General features: G+C 37.2%; 1 protein-coding gene across 1 annotated transcript in view; it reads right to left on the bottom strand.

The window, feature by feature from the left end:
* Window positions 1–21,192, bottom strand: part of LOC134527103 (discoidin domain-containing receptor tyrosine kinase B) — a 1,309,463-nt gene that overhangs the window by 885,020 nt on the left and 403,251 nt on the right. Inside the window, exon 2 of the mRNA XM_063359455.1 lies at window positions 1,356–2,047. Within this exon, the coding sequence (XP_063215525.1) occupies window positions 1,356–1,437 (82 nt within the window). The 5' untranslated portion in view covers window positions 1,438–2,047. The remainder of the gene's footprint in view (window positions 1–1,355; window positions 2,048–21,192) is intronic.

Genomic DNA, 21,192 nt, shown 5'->3' with positions numbered 1-21,192 from the left:
AAACTCGGATCACGCGATTATACCTAGTTTCCACGAAGAAACTTTCGTTTATGGGGGACTTGTAAAAATTACATGATTCTCACAATAATCTTACTTTATGTGAACCCATCCCTAAAAGAACTACAAATTCGTTCGTATCAAGATGGCCAAACGGTTAAAAGTAAATGTTTTGAGTTGGAAATTTTCTAACGAACAGAGCCGGTGATTCGAAATCAATCATACCAAAATAAATAATTTAAATTACGTTGTTGTAAAAAACACATTACCTATTAAGACTTTAATAACACTTTATTCATATGTAACTTCAACTTTAGATTCAACAGTCACAGCAGTGTACTCTAGAGGTCCTTGTGAGAAACAAGATGGCTGAAACTATAGAGCATCCCACTCTAAGTTTGCAGTGTGGACTCTCTAAGACACGCCGATTGCCGTTAGCGCTGTCCTTGTTTCTTCATGCATTGTTGCCAAGTATCAAACGAAATTAAAATTTTAATTTTTGGACCAAGCTCTTTTTCATATTGTATAGCATCGAAATACGCATCAGGCAATGCTTATTTTGAATACTTAACAATATTTAAAGTTTCCGATAAAATTTAAAAAACATAACTTATTCACTGCGAACTGTTTGGAAGTACTCCAAGATGTACAATAATAACCTACATGTGTATTTCATTCAGATTTTTTTATTAATAAATTAATGCCTTAGGACGCCACCGAACAAATGTTAAGACAAAAACTGTACAGGTTTCACTGAAATATTTTTTTAAATATATTTAAATGCTTTTTCTCACAAACTGACCCACAAAAAAGTTGACCAGCGGAAATTTTTTTTTCTATTAAAGATAGATGGGGGACGAAAGCGTGAACAATTTTCACAATGAATTGAATTAGTTTTTAAAAGCAGCTCCATCTCAATTGCTTCTACAGTTTCCGTGGAAATAGCTGTTAAAGATGTGTCTTAATCAGAACAAGAGCGCGCTGCAATAGAGGTTTCTCTCATAAGCTGCCGTCGTAAGAGGAAACAGGGTCGTGTTTTTAGATAAGTGGGGTTCTGTCCTGCAAGCAATTTCAGATACATGGCTTCAATACATAGGTTATTTTTAATGAAGCTTTTTGACACAGAAGTATGTGTTTTTTAAATGTAGATTACACGTCATATACAAATTGTGTTATTAATTAAAGTTTTTTAAAAATACTTCCATAGTTTTGTAGATAGCTTAAAAATCAGTGTTGTTGATTTGTAAGCAGCTTTAGTGCACCGTGTTGCACATTCTCAACCAAAAATAGTGAAAGTGTGTAATTGGAAACGCGTGCAGCCATTGCAGGCTAGGGCTGATAAGAGGAGGTGCACTCACCCAGGTCGAGCGAGCGGCAGGTGACGTGTAACAGCAGGACCGTCAGCGTGCACAGGAAGACTTTTGTTGTCGTCATCGTCATGGCAACCGCCTTTCCACCATCACGCACCGGCCTTCATGGCAGCACACGCACTTCTCCCCTTCTCGCTCCCGTCCACCTTGTATGTATGTATATTTTTCACTTCTTACCCTGCACCCCTTTTTTTAGTATTCAAATTATAAGCAGCGCACCACACAGCACACACGCACGCGTCCACGCACGCGCTAGCCCGGCGTCACTTTTTTTGTCATCGCGCGCTCTTTTCTCCGGCGCTTTTCGCGGGCGGCGGTGGTGCCAGTCCCAACTGAACGTTTACGGAGGGAGAGTTTTGGGTATCGGGAGGGAGAAAGGTTCTCACCTGAGGAGGGGAAGCTCTGGAGTAAAAAAGGTTTGAAGAAGGGAGGGTAAAAGCAAGGGATGGAGGGGTGATCCGCGACGCGGAAGTCTTCAGCGTCCGGCCGTGACGTGAGTCGCTAAGTCAACACGCCGCGAGCCTAGCCCCTGCATCCCCCTGTGAAGAGAGAGAGAGAGAGTAGGTGCGCAGAGGGAAGATACGCTCTGGAGAGAGACGGAGAACGCCACGCCGCGACACAGCGCGAGGAGAAGCAGCTGCTCCTTTTACCCTCTGTCCTTCCTCCGCGCCCGCCTCGCCCTGAAACAGAAAACAAAAGACGTCAGCGACTACTGCTTCGGAAGGGAACGACGGGAGGTTATCGAGCAAGCCTACCGGCTTTCGTTTGATTTTGTACCTTTCACTTAGGCACGGTGGAAAAAGGCTGGCCATAGGATAACATAATGGGCGGAGGTGACCGCCAGACGGGAACACATACCATAGTTTGCTTCTAACTCGTTTGGTCTACACAAAGGAGTGACAGCCTCAAAAGGCACACTTAGTTTAGGACAAACTCTAACAAGAAAATACAGTTTTCAGCCAACAACTTTTTCAAGTCAAATGGTTGGCAGGCATGAGATATGGTACTTGTTTGAGGTGACATACGTTTTAGAGCAAAAAGGCTTTCGAGTGCAAACAAAGTTAATGCCAATAAATTTCCAGGAAATATTTTCATAAGAAAAATCGAATATTTTTTAGGTAAAATAACCAAGCATCTAGGAAAAGCAAAATTTAGGGCCAACGCATTTCTGTGTCAGTAAAATACATAAACTTCAAGGTCCAAAAGTCTTTAGGGTGAAAGCTGTACTCTCTTATCAAAATCGAATGACTTCACTGTAGCATCTCGATCATAAGACTTATTTGTCTGCGCAAATCTAGGGCATTTCCATCTATGGTGTAGTATCACTAATGCTAACGTGTATGAATTTTTGTCATTTTTATGACAAAATAAATGCGATTAATCTTTTATTAAATTTATAACTAATTGTACCGCGGTAGGTAGTGAATGATTACTCAACATGAAAGTGTATTTGATCGTGAGAGTTTTTATATACCTACTTATTTAAGCGAAACTTAACGATAAATATGAGAAAAAAACTAACCCGAATAAAATGCAGTTTTATATTTCATAAACTAAATAAATAAATATCAGTGACAAGGCAGTATGAGTATAAAGTATAAAACACTATTTAAAGAAAATGCTGCGATAGGCACTTAGGGAATATTGAATTCAATGAAAAGCAAATAAAAAACCTTGATATTAAGATGGATGACATTCTAAATAATGTATTGACAGTAAAACCATTATAATATTAGCAAAAAAAATATTGCTATCAGAGTCCTCATAACATTTAAAATTAGGGTCAAACCATGTTACTGTAAAGACAGAACTTTGATTGGAATTTATAACATTTTTTCCTATGACTATATTACCACAGCAGCGAAATAGAAGAGTTGACAATACCTTCTGCAATTATATAGGTTGATTGTACCTACAGTGCAGCGATTTCAAAGGGGTAAATTCAGATAATTACATCTCGATGCAATTTACGCCTGCAGTTTGTCTCACAGTAAAAGCGTATTTTTCTCAATAGCTAGTTACCAACCGCAGATTATTAAAGAAAAATTTGAACAAACAATTAATAATTATTGTTCCGTAAATTCACACGTGGATTCGAGAATATTATCATATATTTGTCTACAATAATCCCTGCTTTTAGAAAAATTAATTTTTACACATTTCAGTTGTTTGTTGTAAGATGACGACTTCTAAAATCATAATCGGCTCCAAACTACTTACATAAAGAATCAAGGCTCATCAATTAGGAGTCTAGCAAAAGGTGTGAGATATACCAAGCAACTGCTCCGCCTACTGTGACCTCAGGAGCGCGAATTCTTTAGGATGGTTGGTCGCTAGAGAAACCAGCAGATCGATAAGGATATTTCACTTGAAGGCGTCTAAATAAGTACGACGCTCATACCTAGTACTACTTTCAGAAACTGGTGTTACTGACTATTAATTGTTGCCATTGAAGTCTCGTCACGTTACCACGGTATTATAGTTCATAGCCGGGAAATTACCGGGAAAAACCAGCACTTTTAATATAGAAAAAGAACTGGTAATTGTAAAGTCGATTGCCGGTTTTTTCGGTACTTTCAGGACTCTACATCGACCAAATAAAATTTCATTTGTATTGCGCGGTAAGGTTACTTTTATTTGCGATCGTTTTGTTGGAGGGGGGGGGGGGGGGGGAGTCTGCCGTGCCGGTCGGGCGCTCCTCAGGCAGTCGGTGTTCGAACTGCCGTGTGTGTGCCTGTGGGGGGTGCGCCAATATTATTTCAATAACAATCTTCTTTATTTGGGGTTTGTTATGAAGAGAAGAAATGCTATTTTATGTTTATAATTCTGTGATTTTGCATGCGTTCAAACAATTATTTTTTAAGTTATATATTTATGTTTTTAAGTTAAAGAATGAGAGTAAGGCTGAGAATAAAGTGATTTGTTCAAGTAAGTAGATACATTTTGCAATAAAAAAAATTATTCAATTTTGTACCTTTTTTTCTTTTGGTCAATAAACTTGTTTCATTGTTCAAAACTAACTATTACTACTTTAATAACCGACTGCTGCACCATTAATAAAAAAAATGAAAACTACCTAGTATCGATAGTACCAGGAATTCTCGGTTCCGTTGAAGACAAGTACAGAAATTTCCGGTTCTGTAAATCTTTTACGGTTCCGAATACCCTAAATGATATCACACTCGTCAGCTGGTCAACAAAGAAGAAAATATTTGATGTTTTGAATTTAAATTGCTTTTAAACATAATAATTGAAATATATCCAGTGTTGGAATGCGTAAATGTAAACATTTATAATCATGGTTCCTTTAATATTAACGTTATTATATTTATGTGATTAATGTCTGTGTTGAATTTTATTTGATTTTTCTACAAAACGTATGGCAGTCATACGGTAGTGCGAGCCTCACTGAGGATCAAAGGAAGACAATAATAGTGTTTCCTACAAGCGGTAGCTGACAGTTTACTATCCTTCCCGTCCACGTATCCAAGTCAAATATATATTGAAATTAAAGCCTCTTTATCCATTACCAGCTGAGTGGTATTAAATAGAACCCAGCCCAGTTTCATATATTAAACTTGAGATTGCAAGTCTAAAGAATTATTCACAAGATATTTAGCGCGTAACTAAAGAACATCAATTGGTCATTATAATATCTATGTTGGCTAAATATCATAAAATTTCCGTTCTTACTATGACAATAGAAGTTTCGCAACATAAATACCGCAATTATTATTATTTTTTATTTATTTTTAGAGGCGTTATGTAACACAACTGAATTATTTAATTATTTTCTGTTTAAGGTTTTTCTAAGAGGAGGCCTTGTAATGGTTTTAATCTACAGATCCCCCGGCAGCAACAAAATATTAAAGTATGAAACGCTCGCAGCAAGAATAAGAGCGGGAGGGGAAAGGCAAAAGCGAAGGGAAAACAGAAAATGCGTTGGGGCGAGGGATGGTTGCGTCGCGGAATATTTGGCAGGCAAGTTGCCGTGAAAACGAGTTTTAACAGCCCTCCTACCCCCCCTCCCCCTTTTCCAAGAAACACACACACAAACCACAACCCCACCCTCATCGGCCGTGGCGTTCGAGAACTTCTTGACTGCGGGAGATAGCGCGAAGCCCAACAACTGGAATTTATGTAGCGCGCACGCGGCCTTGCGAGGCGAGAAGCGTTCATGGGGCAAGGCAATGGCAGGGGTGGAGGGGTGTGGGAGAGAAAAACGATCCCGTAACGCTCAATGACGCGGTTCGCGAGTTCTTGGCAAAGCTATAGCAAGAAAATAAAGGGATGAGGGGGGGGGGGGGGTGAGGAAGGTAAAACGGAACAGGCACACAGATAACATCCCTGGTGCCCAACAAGTGGTCCGCGGAAGATCCTCTGGATGTTTCGTTATCTGTCGACGATCTACGACAAAGCAATCGACCGTCGATACGACTCTGAATAACATATTCTCCGCTGAAAGTAACTCCGATGAAACTTAATATTTAACGATACAAAAAAATTATGCTTACCACGAATTGTAATCCCTTAATGTATACATATCTATTTTTTTATATTTCCTATTAGGCAGTTTCGTTACATAATCTACATATTCGGAAACAAAAAAAGTTTAGATTAAGTCTCTTAAGTTTTTATGTAACGACTAATGATGAACAACATTTATTTTTGCTTGTTACAATTATCTACTATTAACATAGACGTAAAAAAGTGCATTTTTTCATGGCTGTACAGTAACATCTTACAATAACAACAAATTACATGTTTTCTGACCAAATTTCGCAGGCGACTGCTAGCACTGTCTGATTAAATATAATTATTTTGGCCTATTTAAAAATAGATACTTTTTTTTTTCAAATAGTCATTCTATAACTTTCCCCAAAAACATCTTATTTTTCGGCATCGGAGTCCTTTAAAAAAATCTACTATGAAAGTTTCTTTTTACAGGTTGTAAAATTTTGCCCCACTGAAATTTATTTTTGCATTAGTGTTCATATTTTGATGACAAATTAATGGAAACATTTAAACATGAAGTCATTAACAGTCATGAATATTGCGTAATTAACAACGATGTAATAACATATTATATGTATAATAAAGTAATAAAAGTAACCAATGTGTATATTTCTCGAGAAGTGTGTTTGTAATTAAAGAAGATAAAAATCGCAAACTTACTCTTCGTAAAAATACTTTTGGCCAATTTACGGATAAATATGTGGATGATTTCCCAGCTTTGAGATGCTTTTACAGCTCATAAAAATACAATATTTAAATAGAAATATATTTTAAAAGTAATTTACATCAATGAGTAAAAATATCGAATAGTTTACTGTCTCCCACTCGCAGTATAAAATACAATATATTATTGATTGTTGTGTGAAGCTTTTGATAATCAGACAATAATATTTGATGGGTTTTTCAATTTATTAACCCCAAGACCTCAACTGACAGTGAATGAATAATAATTAATCAGGTCCCAATGTAGGATGACACAAATCGTTATAGGAAACCTAATGTATCAAAAACATGCACAAAAAAAGCCCTAAAAAATATGTTGGTGTTACAAATTAAACGTACTTTGTTTTCAGCATGTCCTGTGATGAGCAAATTTTCATTAAAAGTAGTAAATTACAAAAGAAAATAAAAGTCCATTTTTTGAGGTAAATTACAGTTCTTTCCAAAATAATATTTCACAGGAGAGTGTTGATAGTTATCAATTCGCTGCGGACTAAAATTGAGTCAAACTACAAAATACTAAATTTTTAAATAAGTTGTTTTATTTTCTTTTTTTTTTAAAAAAATAAAGTATAGATTTATATTTATTTGCAATAATATGTGTTTTTTATCAGAAAAGAGTTATGTGCAATCTACAGGAGATATTCATTCTGAGATAAATAGAACAAATATTATTTGTGAGACAAATAGAAGAAAACACATTTAAACCTACTAGCATAAGGTTATTTTCATGAAAAAAATAACACGTCCTGAAAATATTTTTAATAAATCTTATATTAACTAATTTTCAATAATAAAACTTTGAATACAAAGTAAAAATAATTGAGTGAAATTATGTACGTGTATATAACATAGCATAGTCCCACAATAATTTCTAGAGAAGATTGAATGTTCTATTATCTCAATTTATATTGTTTTTTAGAGTTATAAAGTTTATATTGTTTATTTAAGAGTAATGAGAAGAAGCTTGTGGAGTTAATATTATATATATATATATATATATATATATATATAAAATGTTAAGTTGGTTTGTGTACGCTTCAAAAACTCAAAACTTTCTGTACCGATTGAGCTCAAATTTCGACACGATATACAACCCGCTTCAAAGATGTTTTTTCTCTATTTTTCGCGTCAGTTACATACCCGCAACGGTCAGCTGTGTACCAGCAACCGAGCCATCTGCCGGAAGTGAAAGGAACATACTCTATACCAAGCTAACGAGAACCGCAGTCACGTGTGAAATATTACCTGTTCCCAATTACAGTTTTTATTGACAATAAAAAAAGTAACCACAAATCGTAAGTATAAGTTATGTTTTGTATGAGAAATGGACAGAAAAAATATTATTTTTTATAATTATTATTTAGCTTTGTTATTTAACGAATATTTTACTTATGTATTTAATGTCATGAATTTAACTAATACTATTTATTTTTAACGACGTTTCAATTTTGTATGTTTTGGTCTCATTGTTGTCAACATGGAGTTGTAAAAACGACAGATGAGCAGAAAAAATTTAATAAAATTTTTTGCCATCTGAGAATTTAAGATTCTTTATTATAATTATTTGTCCTTACAACATTTTGATTGAAGTGTTTTTTCGTGGTCGCATATGAAACATTACCTATTCCAAATTACAGTGTTTAGTGACAAAAAAAACGTTTCCACAAATCGTAAGAAGAGGTTATGTTTTGAATGAGAGATGGACAGAAAAAATATTATTTTTTATAATTATTTTACTATTTTATTTAACAAATATATTACTTATTTATTTTAATTAATTAATTTGACTAATATTATCAATTTTAACAACTTTTCAATACTGTCTGTCCAGTGTATAACTGTTGTCGACATGGAGTTGTAAAAATGACGAGGGATGGACAGAAAAAATATTAATAAAAGTTTTTGCCCTCTTAGAATTGCAGAATCTTTATTATATTATTTTTGTCCCTATAACAGGCAACATCTTGATTGAAGTGCTTATTTTTTTGGTCGCATTGGGATTTCACTGTGCTGTTCGCAAAAATTTAAGTACAGATTGAGCTTTGTGTACTTTGTATCGAAATTTTTGTTACTTGCCAATAAGTTTTGTCCTTTGTCTCATTGCTGTCGATCTGCAGATATGAAAACCTTGAGAGATAGGTGAAAAAAGTTTAATTAAATTTTTTTGGCCTTTTAAAAATTTAAATTTCTTCGTTTAAACCTTTTGTCCTATCTCTCATTGTTTTCAAACAAGAGGTGTGACAGCCATAATAGGTTATAATTTTATCACTTCTTTCTATTCCAGTGAAAACCAAAATAATGCCTCGCAGAAAAACGATTTTGGGTCGTCGCAAGCGCCACACAGAAGGATCGAGAAGACGGCTTTCGAATATGACTGAGGAAGAGCGGGCATCCGTACGAGAGACTGAACCAGCAGAGAGACGAGCAGCCGAGCTTGAGGATGCACTATTGGGAGCAAGGCAGTCGCGTTCTGTAGCAACCGATTTGGTTCGTTCTCAACGGAATGGACGCGAGGCGTCGATTATAACTGAAACACGTACCCAAAGAACTGCAGCTCTGAATCTACAGTACAATCGTCTTGATTTCCGGTACAAACCAGCTGTTGTCATTGGCCAAATGAGTCATGTCTGTACCTACAGCCAGGCTCTAAAGTTCAATAATGATACGAAAGGGAAAAATCAAATTGCCTCATCTTGAAGCACTACCAGAGCCGCTGAGAACTCTACTTGCTGGATCTACCGCCGAATCGAAGCTTTTCCTATCGAGCATCAGGAAATATAACTCTTGCTTCCAAATGCCATCGTTTGGTGCGGAAATTGTGACTGCTCAATTCATGTCAACTTTCAAAATCAAAGGACAAATATATCACAAAGTTGGCTCCCTGCTCCCGTTCCCAGGTGGTTACCATAAATTCCTTCAAAATTATTTCATCGGTGATTATAGAGATGAAGTCGCTGCACGTTGTCGAATACATGCCTCACTAAGGAGATCCATCATTTCGAAATTACACGAGCTTCTTCACGAAGAAAACAATTTGGTGCGTTTGTTCAAAATGGCAATGGATATGATACCATCAAATAACCACAATTTTGTCATTCACGCCGACAAAACGCCCACTGGAAAACATGTCCGGAGATATAATGCTCCAACTATACACGAAGTAGGAATTGTCATAGTCGAAGGACAGTTCCAACCTAGAGATATTGTTCTCCATCGAAGAAACGGTCAATTGATAAACGTTACAGAAACTCACCGTTGTTACGATGTTTTGAAATATCCAGTTATATTCTGGGATGGTGCCGATGGATATAATTTCAATGTGAAAATGATGCAGATATAAATAAAAAGTGCAGCGCAATGAACATTTACGCCTATCGCTTAATGATTCGAGGAACGAGGACAATTGTAATTTGATATGCCGTCAGTTGTTTCACCAGTACATTGTGGATATTGTATGCAAAAATTGAAACGGAACGTTTGCTGTTCTTTCGTTTGAAACAGACCAAACTTTGCTCCAAAGAATACATTCATTTGCGAGATGCAGTTGTGAATGACGGTATACAACCAACATTGAAAAGCTAACTATTTTGCCATCTTCATTCATAGGCAGTCCACGTCATATGCAGGAATGTGCTCAAGAATAAATGGCATATGTTCGTCATTACGGGCGTCCAGACTTATTTATCACCTTCACATGCATTTCAGCTTGGAACAAGATACAGCAGCTGTTACTTCTTGGGCAATCACCTGTCAATAGGCATGGCATCACAGCATGTGTTTTCAGACAAAAGCTTAAGTCTCTAATGGATTTCATTGTGAAACATGAAGTGTTTAGATCTGTGCGCTGCTGGATGTATTCAGGAGAATGGCAAAAGAGAGGATTGCTTCATGCGCATATGATAATCTGGTTCTCCGATAAAATAACTTCAGACGAAATCGACGATGTGATATGCGCTGAGATGCCACGGGCTGACGTCGATAAGGATATGCATGCAGTTGTTATCAAAAACATGATACACGGACCATGCATTACACCAAATCCGAATTCACCATGCATGGAAGACGGGAAATGCTCTAAGCAATATCCTCGAGCATTTACAGCCAACACCGTATCAGGATACGATGGATATCCTCGGTATGGGAGACAATCAACTGAAGATGGCGGGAATTAGGCAACTATACACATGCGAAATGGTGATGTTAATGTAGACAACCTTTGGTTGGTCCCATATTCGCCTCTGTGGTCAAAAACATACAAAGCACACATAAATGTAGAATATTGTAATTCTGTCAAATCGATTAAATACATATGTAAGTATGTGAATGAGGGCAGCGATATGGCAGTGTTTGATGTACAACCAGAAAATAGTGACAAATGCAGTACGAGTTATCGATGAAATTGCACAATACCAGTCTGGAATGTATATAAGCAGCAATGAGGCTGCAAGGCGAATTTTTTCATTTCTCATGCATGAACGCCATCCAGCTGTGGTTTATTCAGCAGTATATTTCGAGAATGGACATCTTGTTTATGTCACATATGCAAATGTGCAGCAAAGCGCCCTTAATCCACCCGGTACAACACTGACTGCTTTCGTCACGTTATGTCAGGAAGACGCTTTCGCCAGAACATTGATTTACTCAGAGGTGCCCTCTTATTACACGTGGAATGTAACTAAAATAGCATTCATACGATGCAGACGAGGGGAGCCAGTCGACGGTCAACCTGGCATTTTCAGAGAAAATACAATTGGTAGACTTTATACAGTGCATACTAATCAAGGTGAGTGTTTTTCCTTCGCATGCTGTTGGTAAATGTGCCTGATCCTAGATCTTTCGAACAGTTGAAAATTGTTGACGGTGTCACACATGCCACTTTCGCAATGCGTGTCAAGCTCTGGATTTATTGAAAACGACCAACAGTGGGATATATGTATTAATGACGCGTTCAACATGGCACATCCAAACCGAATTCACGCATAATTCGCAATTATAATGCCCGCTTGCTTTCCATCTCCCACAGTGTTATGGAAAAGATATCGATCGAAAATGGCTGAGGATATTTTGCATAGAGTACGCCTAGAAAATGACAATATGTCCAGGGAATTTACAGAAGGCATTCACAATGAAACAATGATAAATATTGAAGACAAGTGCTTAGCTATTGCAAATAATGTTCTTAGTCAATTGGGAATGCCAACAGCCACCCGAGCTGCGACTGCTTCATTCGATGTGGATTTGAGCAGTGAACAGAGTTACAACACCGGTGATATACAGTCTTATGTCCAATCAAACATTCCCAAATTAACGCATGAACAGAAGGGCATTTATGATAACATAATACAAATAATAAATGGCGGAGTTGTGGGGACCTTCTTCTTGGATGCGCCAGGAGGAACTGGGAAAACATTCCTTATCAGATTGATTCTGGCAACGATTCGATCAAAAAATGACATAGCCTTAGCTCTCGCTTCGTCTGGAATAGTTGTGACATTGTTACCAGGTGGGAGGACTGCTCATTCAGCCCTGAAGTTGCCATTAAACATGCAGATCATCGAGACTCCCACGTGCTATATTTCCAAAGCATCCGGTATGGGAAAAGTTTTACAAAAATGCAAGCTCATTGTTTGGGATGAATGTACGACAGCACATAAAAAAATCGCTAGAAGCTCTTGATCGATCATTTAGAGATTTGCGTTGAAACGTTCAAACATTCGGGAATGCATTGATATTGCTCGCAGGAGATTTTAGCGGACGAAATAAACGCTTGCCTGAAATTTTCAACATTGTGGCGACATGTACGTACATTGCAGTTGACTACGAATATGCGTGTCCAGCTGCAGAACGATCAATCAGCCGAGGTATTCTCACGACAATTACTGGACATTGGGAACGGACAGCTGCCAGTCGAAGGGACGTCAAGACGAATATCATTTCCTGATAATTTTTGTAATTTAGTAACATCGAAAGAAGAACTGATCGAAAAAGTATTTCCTAATATTCAAATTAGGTATGGGAATCATGATTGGCTAAGTGAACGAGCTATCCTGGCCGTGAAGAATAAAGATGTCTATTAAATTAATAATGTTATTCAAACCGTCATTCAAAGTGAGGTAATCTCACTAAAATTATAAATGTGAAAGTTTAGACAGCGGAACAGATCTGGATGAACTTTGGCTTACAGTGGGCTCATAACCTGAATTAACACATATACCACATATTAATATTAAATTCAATCCCTAAAGGAGTGAAAAATTGATTATTTTATTTTATAACATAAAAACTGAAAGGTCATAGACATACAAATAGTAAGTGTTTTTTCTCTATTTCTGCCACACGATCATGCACATAGTAAGGTCTGGCAAATCCATATATTTCTCCTTGGCGAGACCAGCCCGCTTAGTGGAGCTCGCAGCGGCTAGCAAAATAAAGGCGGTAATAACAATTTTGTTCTTAACTTCGTCAATAGATAGAGTTGCCTTGAATTCTAAACGCACACTTTTGTCATATCATCAATTTTTGTCCGTATGCGTTCTTATACCATTCATCCGATTGGATAAAATTTTAGTGAGTTATGCATATGTCCATGAAGGTTTCATAGACGGTGTAACTATTTTGCAATAGTTGGAGCACAAATCTTTTCAAAAAATGTGTTTATTTCATATTAAATAGCGGCACTTCGTCTGTTTTTTGTTGTATAAGTGAGCACGCAAGGCACAATTTATTTAAATATAAAAGAGAGACAGATATAGAGTGATATATATATATACATAGAGATAGAGAGAGACAGAGAGATAAGTTGAGATAGAGCATGGTATAGAGAATTAAATGGGTTAGATAAAGAGATAGATATGTATAGAGCTATATAGAGATTTATATATATAAGAGAGATAGTGGGAGGTATATAAGTATACCTATATGTAGATATAAAGAGATAAATATAGATAGAGAGATACATAGTTATATACAGGTTGGCCATGAATATGTGTTACAAATTTATAGGGATGGTAGATGTATATGTGTGGAAAACATTTTATTAAGAAACCCATGTCCGGAAAGGCATCCTTATACCTGAAAACTGCGCAACAAAAAACAGGGGTAGGTAGGCAACCTGGCAGGGACGATGTCGTTGGATGTCAATAACGACACATGTGTATCTGTATTTATGCAGGTTTATTCGTACGCTTTACATTTGCTGCTCAATATGTCCTCCGCCACACCCGATACATGCAGTGCAGCGCCGTAAAAGGTTGCGTCGCACATCGGCGAAGACAGCTGGTGTGTTTCCTATGGTCTGAAACGCAGCATGTATCCTGCCCACCAGTTCATCCCTGGTATGTACAGGTGTGGCGTACACAAGGGACTTCACATGGCTCCAAAGGTAGAAGTCCAAAGGCGAGAGGTTGGGGGAACGCGTTGGCCAGGCAATGGGACCACCCCATCCTATCCACCGCTGTCCAAATTCTCTGTTCAGGTGGTCACGAACACAGAGGGCGTTGGAGCTGGTACTCCATCACACTGGAACCTCAATGACGTGCGAATATCAAGACTGACGTCAACCAACGTGTCAGGTAAAACATCGCGCAGAAACCGCAGATACTCTGCAGCGTTGAGGCGTGGTGGCAAAATGTGTGGCCCTAGTACACTGTCATTTAGTATTCCAGCCCAGATGTTCACTGAAAATCGCTGTTGGTGGTGCGTTGGATACGTCGTGTGGCGGCCCAGACGTGAGTGTTACGGGTTTTGAACAAGCCATCCCTGGTGAAGCTGCTCTCGTCTGTGAACAGCACATGCTGTAGGAACTGTGGCACGTTTTCGCAGCACTGCAGCAACCATCGGCAAAACGCATGGCGTGCAGGAAAATCATATTCTTGTAAGGTATGTACCTTCTGTACATGATACGGGCGCAGAAGTTGTTCCTTTAATACCAGTGCAACAGATTGACGGGAGGTGTGCATGGCATGTGCTATCGCCCGTGTGCTGGTATATGGTGTGTCCTGAATTCGTTTCAGCACCTCTTCCTCAAAGCTAGGTGTCCGTATTGTTCTCAAACCACTTGCTGGCTTTGTGACGCGCAGCGAACCCGTTTCCCGCAAACTGCGGTCAATGCGTTCGAACATTGTGTGTGCAGGGTGCCGTCGGTTACGGAACCTCTCACGATACTGTCTCTCCGCCTCTCTTCCATTGCTGCCAGCTGCACCATACACTAAATGCATATCGGCTAGCTCTGCCAGTGTGTAGCCATCAATGTCGCCTCTGCAACTGCGACAATAGCGAGTGTAACACATGCACGTTGACTCGTGCGGTCACTGATCGTCAAATCGGGTAGTAGGTAAGCTAACACAACAGTTTTTTACTGGCTTGTTGTCGCCTAGTTGCCTACCTACCCCTGTTACTTTGTTGCGGAGTTTCAGGTATAAGGATGCATTTCCGGACATGGGTTTCTTAATAAAATGTTTTCCACACATCTACATCTACCATCCCTATCAATTTGTAACACATATTCATGGCCACCCTGTATAGATGTAAATAGTGATAAATATATATTTAGAGGGATGGATAGATGATTTGTATATGGGTAACTACTTCAAACATATTAAAAAACAAAACTGAATGAGGCATTGCAATACATGCCAAGCATTAGCTAGATAATAGAATATTTTCAATGTTAGTAATCTCTTATTTTTCAGCTATTTTTCTATAGTGCTTTATAGAGTCTAGATTACACACGGACCACCAATTTTTAGATATATAAAGGTAAATAACTACACTGGCAGAAAAACATCTGTCGGGATCTGAAAGTGATTTAAAATTATTTTGCACACTCGACATTCAAATTAAGAAGGCAATTACTAATTACATCTGATTTCTAAAAAGGTCCCCTTCACCCTTTGTTCAGCCCGGGTAAAGCCGGGTACTGTAGCTAGATATTTGTAAGTCTATAGACACCGTTGTGGAAGCAGATGATGTAGTTAATTATCCAACGGAATTTTCGAACTCACTTGATCTGCCAGGGATGCCACCACACATATTAAAATTGAAAATAGGCGTGCCAATGATCATGTTGCGGAATATTAATCAGCCAAAACTCTGCATCGGCACGCGACTCACAGTTAAAAAATTTATGAACAATGTAGTGGAAGCAACGATTTTAACGGAACCTTTCAAAGGTGAAGATTTCCTCATCCCTCGAATTCCCATAATCCCTACTGATATACCATTTCAATTTAAATATTGCAATTTCCAATTCGATTGGCGTTCGCAATCACAATTAAAAAAGCCCAAGGTCAATCTTTAGAATTGTGTGATTTATAATATATTTAGATGCTGATTGCTTCTCCCATGGACAACTGTATGTTGCGTGTTCCCGTGTCGGCAAACCAGATAGCCATTATATCTACGCAGACAATTGAAAAAGAAAAAAAATGTTGTATACCCTTAAGTATTATAAAATTTAATTTCCGTTAAAAGTATGCTTTGTTTTGTCCCTTATTTTTCATCCATGCAACCACAATGTGCCACCGCGAAGCGTGGCAGGGTACAGCTAGTAAGTAACGTTCATCACTGACTGACTCACTGCCTGACTCTGTAACCTGTATGAATTCTCTTTTTATGCGCTTACAGTGTAACATTTTCATTGCTCTTTGATTACCTGTTCCTTCTATGCATGGGAGCATATCATCATATTTTGACGAGACAGATAGTTTCAGCATTTTACAAAGATAAAGTAGCGAGCCGTGGCGTAGTTTGCCAAGATTTAGCTGCCGGTTTCTATATAATATAATTCAAGTTGTTAGCCTCCACTTAAAATATGAATCTATCAAACACTGTGGTGTAAATTTTCCAGCGTTAATGAGAGAATTAAATTGATCAATAATAGATATTAAGCCACATTTGAATTGTTGCATGCTAAGGTTGTTGCGAACTGTGTTCACTTGAGCACCATCATACGAATCGCAATGCCAAAAAGGTGGCCTTCCTGGTGTTTATTGAATCGAATTCACAGCAAGGAAATTTATTGAATTACCAAATACAATTAACATGCAATGTAGTTTTTAAGAGGTTCTTCATTAAAAGTTATTTTTTCGTGATATAATTTTTTATCATTTAATATATGCATTAGATATAATTTTTATTGTACAATATTAAAAATGTGTTTAATAATAAATTGTAATAATTATTTAATAAATATTAAAGTGTTCGTTGTATTCACCATTTTTCAACGGGAACTTTACAACGAACTACTTGTAAATAGTACAAGTGGAGCCGATGTGAAACAAGGCGAGGAAGCTTAACAGCAAGCCGGTGAAAGATGTGTTGCAGAACGCCTCACTTCCATCTACTTGGAGGCATCGATCACTCTTCCCGCCGGCAACACAAACAGGGCCTGACCACAGATGAGGCCGCTTGCGTCGCAGCGCGGGTGATGAATGTTGTCCCAGGGATTCCCTATCGCAAAGCAGCGCTTTACTCGTGCGCGAGTGTAATTCCCTCTCCCCACGTCACACTGGCCAGACGAGTGTGACCTCACTCTTTCAGTTGTTTCTACAGCTTTCTTTCTATAAATAATGGGACCCGTGCTTAGGAGAAACAACAACCACACGATTTTTTTAACAGTCAAGTAAAATCTGTGCTTTTACTTTCCGCATCTGGGTAATTTGCTCACCGTTACTTCCCCCATTCTTCCCCGACCCTTACCAAAATGTTGAGAATACTCTCAGACAATTATTTCTCATCCACTTCTCTGCATTCGAAAAGGCTGAGAAAAATTTAGATAGAGCTGACAGTGAATCATTTAATTAGTTAACAATTTTTAAATGATTAACGAATAGGAAATTTAGACCAAAGGTGATACGTAACACTAAATTTAATATTTAACCACACGTATATTCATCTTATTATATAGTTAAAAAAGAATGTATGCATTAGTATGGCTTTAAAGTTTGTGCGAAAGTTTTTCAACACCGAGTAACTTTTAGCTGGCGAACAGCAGTCGTACGTGCAATAACACTCACACATAAAAAACTTAAATACACATTTAAGGCAGTGATATTTTAATAGCGCTCAGGTACTCGTGCGAGCTGGACTTCGATATTCGAAACTTTCGATTGTTATTGAGAAATATAAAAAATTAATTAATCCTGGATAGCTATCACTCATCCATATAAACTCGTGTACGAACTATCAAAGCATGTGCAGTAGAAAAATAGAATATCACAATATTTCCGATTTTTCGGTGAATCGGAAAACTACAAAGTGGGACTGGTACTGAGAATTCATGACTGTTATAGGATTGTATGTATATTATTTTTGACAAGCGAATAAAAACGAATGGGGTTCATAAACATTATAAATATCGACACAAAAATATTGTATTCTGGCACATACGATATTTCGAAGTGATCGTATGTCACAAAAATCAGAGCTAAAAAATAACTTTGCTATATGTTAATATTAAATATACTCTCTATGGCTGAAACGTATTTAACGCAGTATACTTGTTAAAGCATGTGCCTAAAGATTTTTCTAAATAAAAGTAGGGTATAATATTGTTACGATTTCCCTGCGGGTTCGTAAAGGATAGCCCAATTAATATATTTTATTTCACACACAGTTTATTTATTACTACTACTTGTCACTTACAAATAATCTTCTAAATTGGCAGATAATTAATTACACGTAAAGAAATGTCAATTCCCCAGTCACTCGTTTCACACACCTCGCTGGGCCGCACTTCCGGCGCAACTCTCGTCGCAGCACCCCTCGTGGGTCTCCGCCGCGGGACTCCGTCGCCGCACTCCGCCGCCGCCGTCACACCCTTCGCCGAGATCCCACTCGACGACTCGCTCGCCACTTCACTCGGGACTCCGCCGCGCCCGCGACTCTATCGCCCGGAAACTCCCGACTCCACTGAACTCACTCACTCCCTGCCCTGGAACCTTCGTCCAAGGACTTCGCCACTATATCGCCCGGAAACTCCGCCGCGGGAGGACTCCCACTCAGTCTCTGACTGACTGACTCGAAGGTCGGCCCAACCTCCTTATATAGCCCTTGGGTTCCCATCCAGAACAATCGGGCATGTCTCCAAGATATCGCGCGACCTTCGCCATCGAAATGTCCAGAAACGCGTCGTGAGTCCTGTCGAAGGACGCGGCGGCTGCTCAAAGAACGCCGATAAACGCAACAAGCATGGGGTTCCCACAAAACGCGCCGATAAACATGTCAGAGTCCTTTTATTCCGCAGTGCGGCCTCTTTAAGTAACTCGATCTGAGGCAGGTGCGCGCTGCAACGGTCAGGATGTCGCGTGATAGTATGACACGAGATACCAGGGAGAGGATGCGGGTGGAAGGGGGCGCAGACAGGCCGAACGAGCGCGGCGACGCCAAGCACTGCAGCCAAGCGCGATCGTAACAATATATTTACAATAATTATTTTTTCATTAAGAACGTATTCATACACAATAAACGAAATAAAAAGTTAACAATTTCGTAGCCGCCAAAAAATAATTTAATATATACACTGCCAAATACTTTTAATGGTAAGTTACCTCATGCACATTGACAAATTATTTTACAATCAAACAAATATATTTCATATGTTCAGAATTAATAAATTACATAGTATTTTGTAGTGCACGAAACAGTTTTTATTTTTCATTAAATTTAAAGCAATAAAAACTACTTTTATTTTGAATGTTTTAAAAAGCGTCCATTTTGCTAATTATTCTGATTTACAATGTTAGTACAATATTACATTATATTATATATTATTATATATAATAAAATGTAATACATATTATATTACATTATATATTACAATATATATATATATATATATATATATATATATATATATATATATACGAAAAGCTGAGTAACTAAAAAGTAAATATATTTCTATATTTGAATAATACAAGGCGCATAAAGAAAGCCAAATTTTCATGTTCACACAAAGTATATATTTTTAAACATAGATCCTATACAGGTTTTTGTGGTGTTCAATTAATTTTTTACCGTCCATAAAGTGTCTTATACTGACAGGAAAATTTCTCCACTAACAAATTATGTCGAGACTGCAAAAAAAAAAATTTGTCACCACAATATATTTGGCACTCTATTTTAATGAAATATTTCGTGCTGGCTTCAATTTATTTTTAGAATACAATAAAAAAAATTTATTCATAAAAAAATGACTTCTAAGTACAATGATTTATTACAATGCAGTTAGCATCCATATAAATTTGTTTAACACGGAAATCGTATATGAAAGTTATTAATACTAGTTGTATCTGGCTTCGTACTGGTTGATAAATATTGTTAACCGACTAAAATTTATTTAAAGGATTTTTTGAAAAATATATTTAGATTAATTTCAAATTCTAACTAATTGTTTCGAATGTGTTCTTTAAATTTACAACTGCCTAACCAATACTGTGTCGACTGGCTGGCAACGACAATTAAATAAATTCTGGATTAAGATATGATATTTACGTTCACTTGCGAGAATATAAAATATATAATATATATATATATGGTATATAAGTTAGCATATGTTTAAGGCACGTGTGCACACGCGTCGGCTGGCGCGGAAGTGCCGGCTCCACGTGGTTATTTTGCAACTTTTTAATAAGTAAAGAAAGCATATATTTGTTCACTACACTCTTATTTTAGTTACAAATCATTCTATATTATAAGGAAATATTTTTTAAAAACACTAAAACATATCCCAAGAATAAAAACAAGAATTTATGGTTTAATTTTTAGTCCAATATCGTTTTTAATGAACAGTTTTCGATGTCTTGGTGTTTATTGTTATAAAATCAGTTTTTTAATACTTATCAACCAAAATAGTGGTTTAATTGATACACTGCATTTTTACGATAAAATTATTTTTATTTAATTGTTCTAAAACAGATATTCAGAACAATAAAAATAAATTAGCGAGCATTTGCGATTTGAAAGTGATTAAATAAGAGATGCACAATAAAAAAAATTAAATTAATTTTTCTGGTCTATGCACTTGGTACAAATTCTATTCTAAAATAATGACAGTCCTTGAATTTCAAAAATTAAAACATTACTCTTTTATGATTAGAATTAAGTTTTGTTTAAATGCTACGTAATTCTATGATACAAATTAAATTTTGTGTTATACGGTGTTATGACTTGTTATTCTGTGTTACTTCGTTTTTATCGCAATTTACCATATAATCTGTCCCCACATTAAGTCCACTTGAAATAACGTAGCTATATGAAAGTAAAGGTGTTATTTAATCTATCTAGAGTTTTAGAGTTACATTCCCACACACAAGCACACGCTTTCTCTTTATAATATTAGACTACATATAAAAAAATGCGAGGGAGTATTTCAGTACTCGCCAGAGATGTGTAAAACGTTACCCCGGTAACGAGCAAATTAATGTGTTCTCGGGTTGCAAATACACTTATAATATGAAACTCAGACACAAAATATCACGTAGAATTATTTAAAATAATGCTCAGCGTGATAAATATACGCAAATTGTGTTTTCAACTACATTTTTTGACACGAATAACACGTAGTTTCCGCACCCACCGCTGGAATCCG

Source organism: Bacillus rossius, chromosome 1 (assembly GCF_032445375.1).
Source record: "Bacillus rossius redtenbacheri isolate Brsri chromosome 1, Brsri_v3, whole genome shotgun sequence".
NCBI classification, from domain to species: Eukaryota; Metazoa; Arthropoda; class Insecta; order Phasmatodea; family Bacillidae; genus Bacillus; species Bacillus rossius.
The sequence above is the reverse complement of the archived record's forward strand: the minus strand, read 5'-3'. Positions and strand labels throughout refer to the sequence as shown.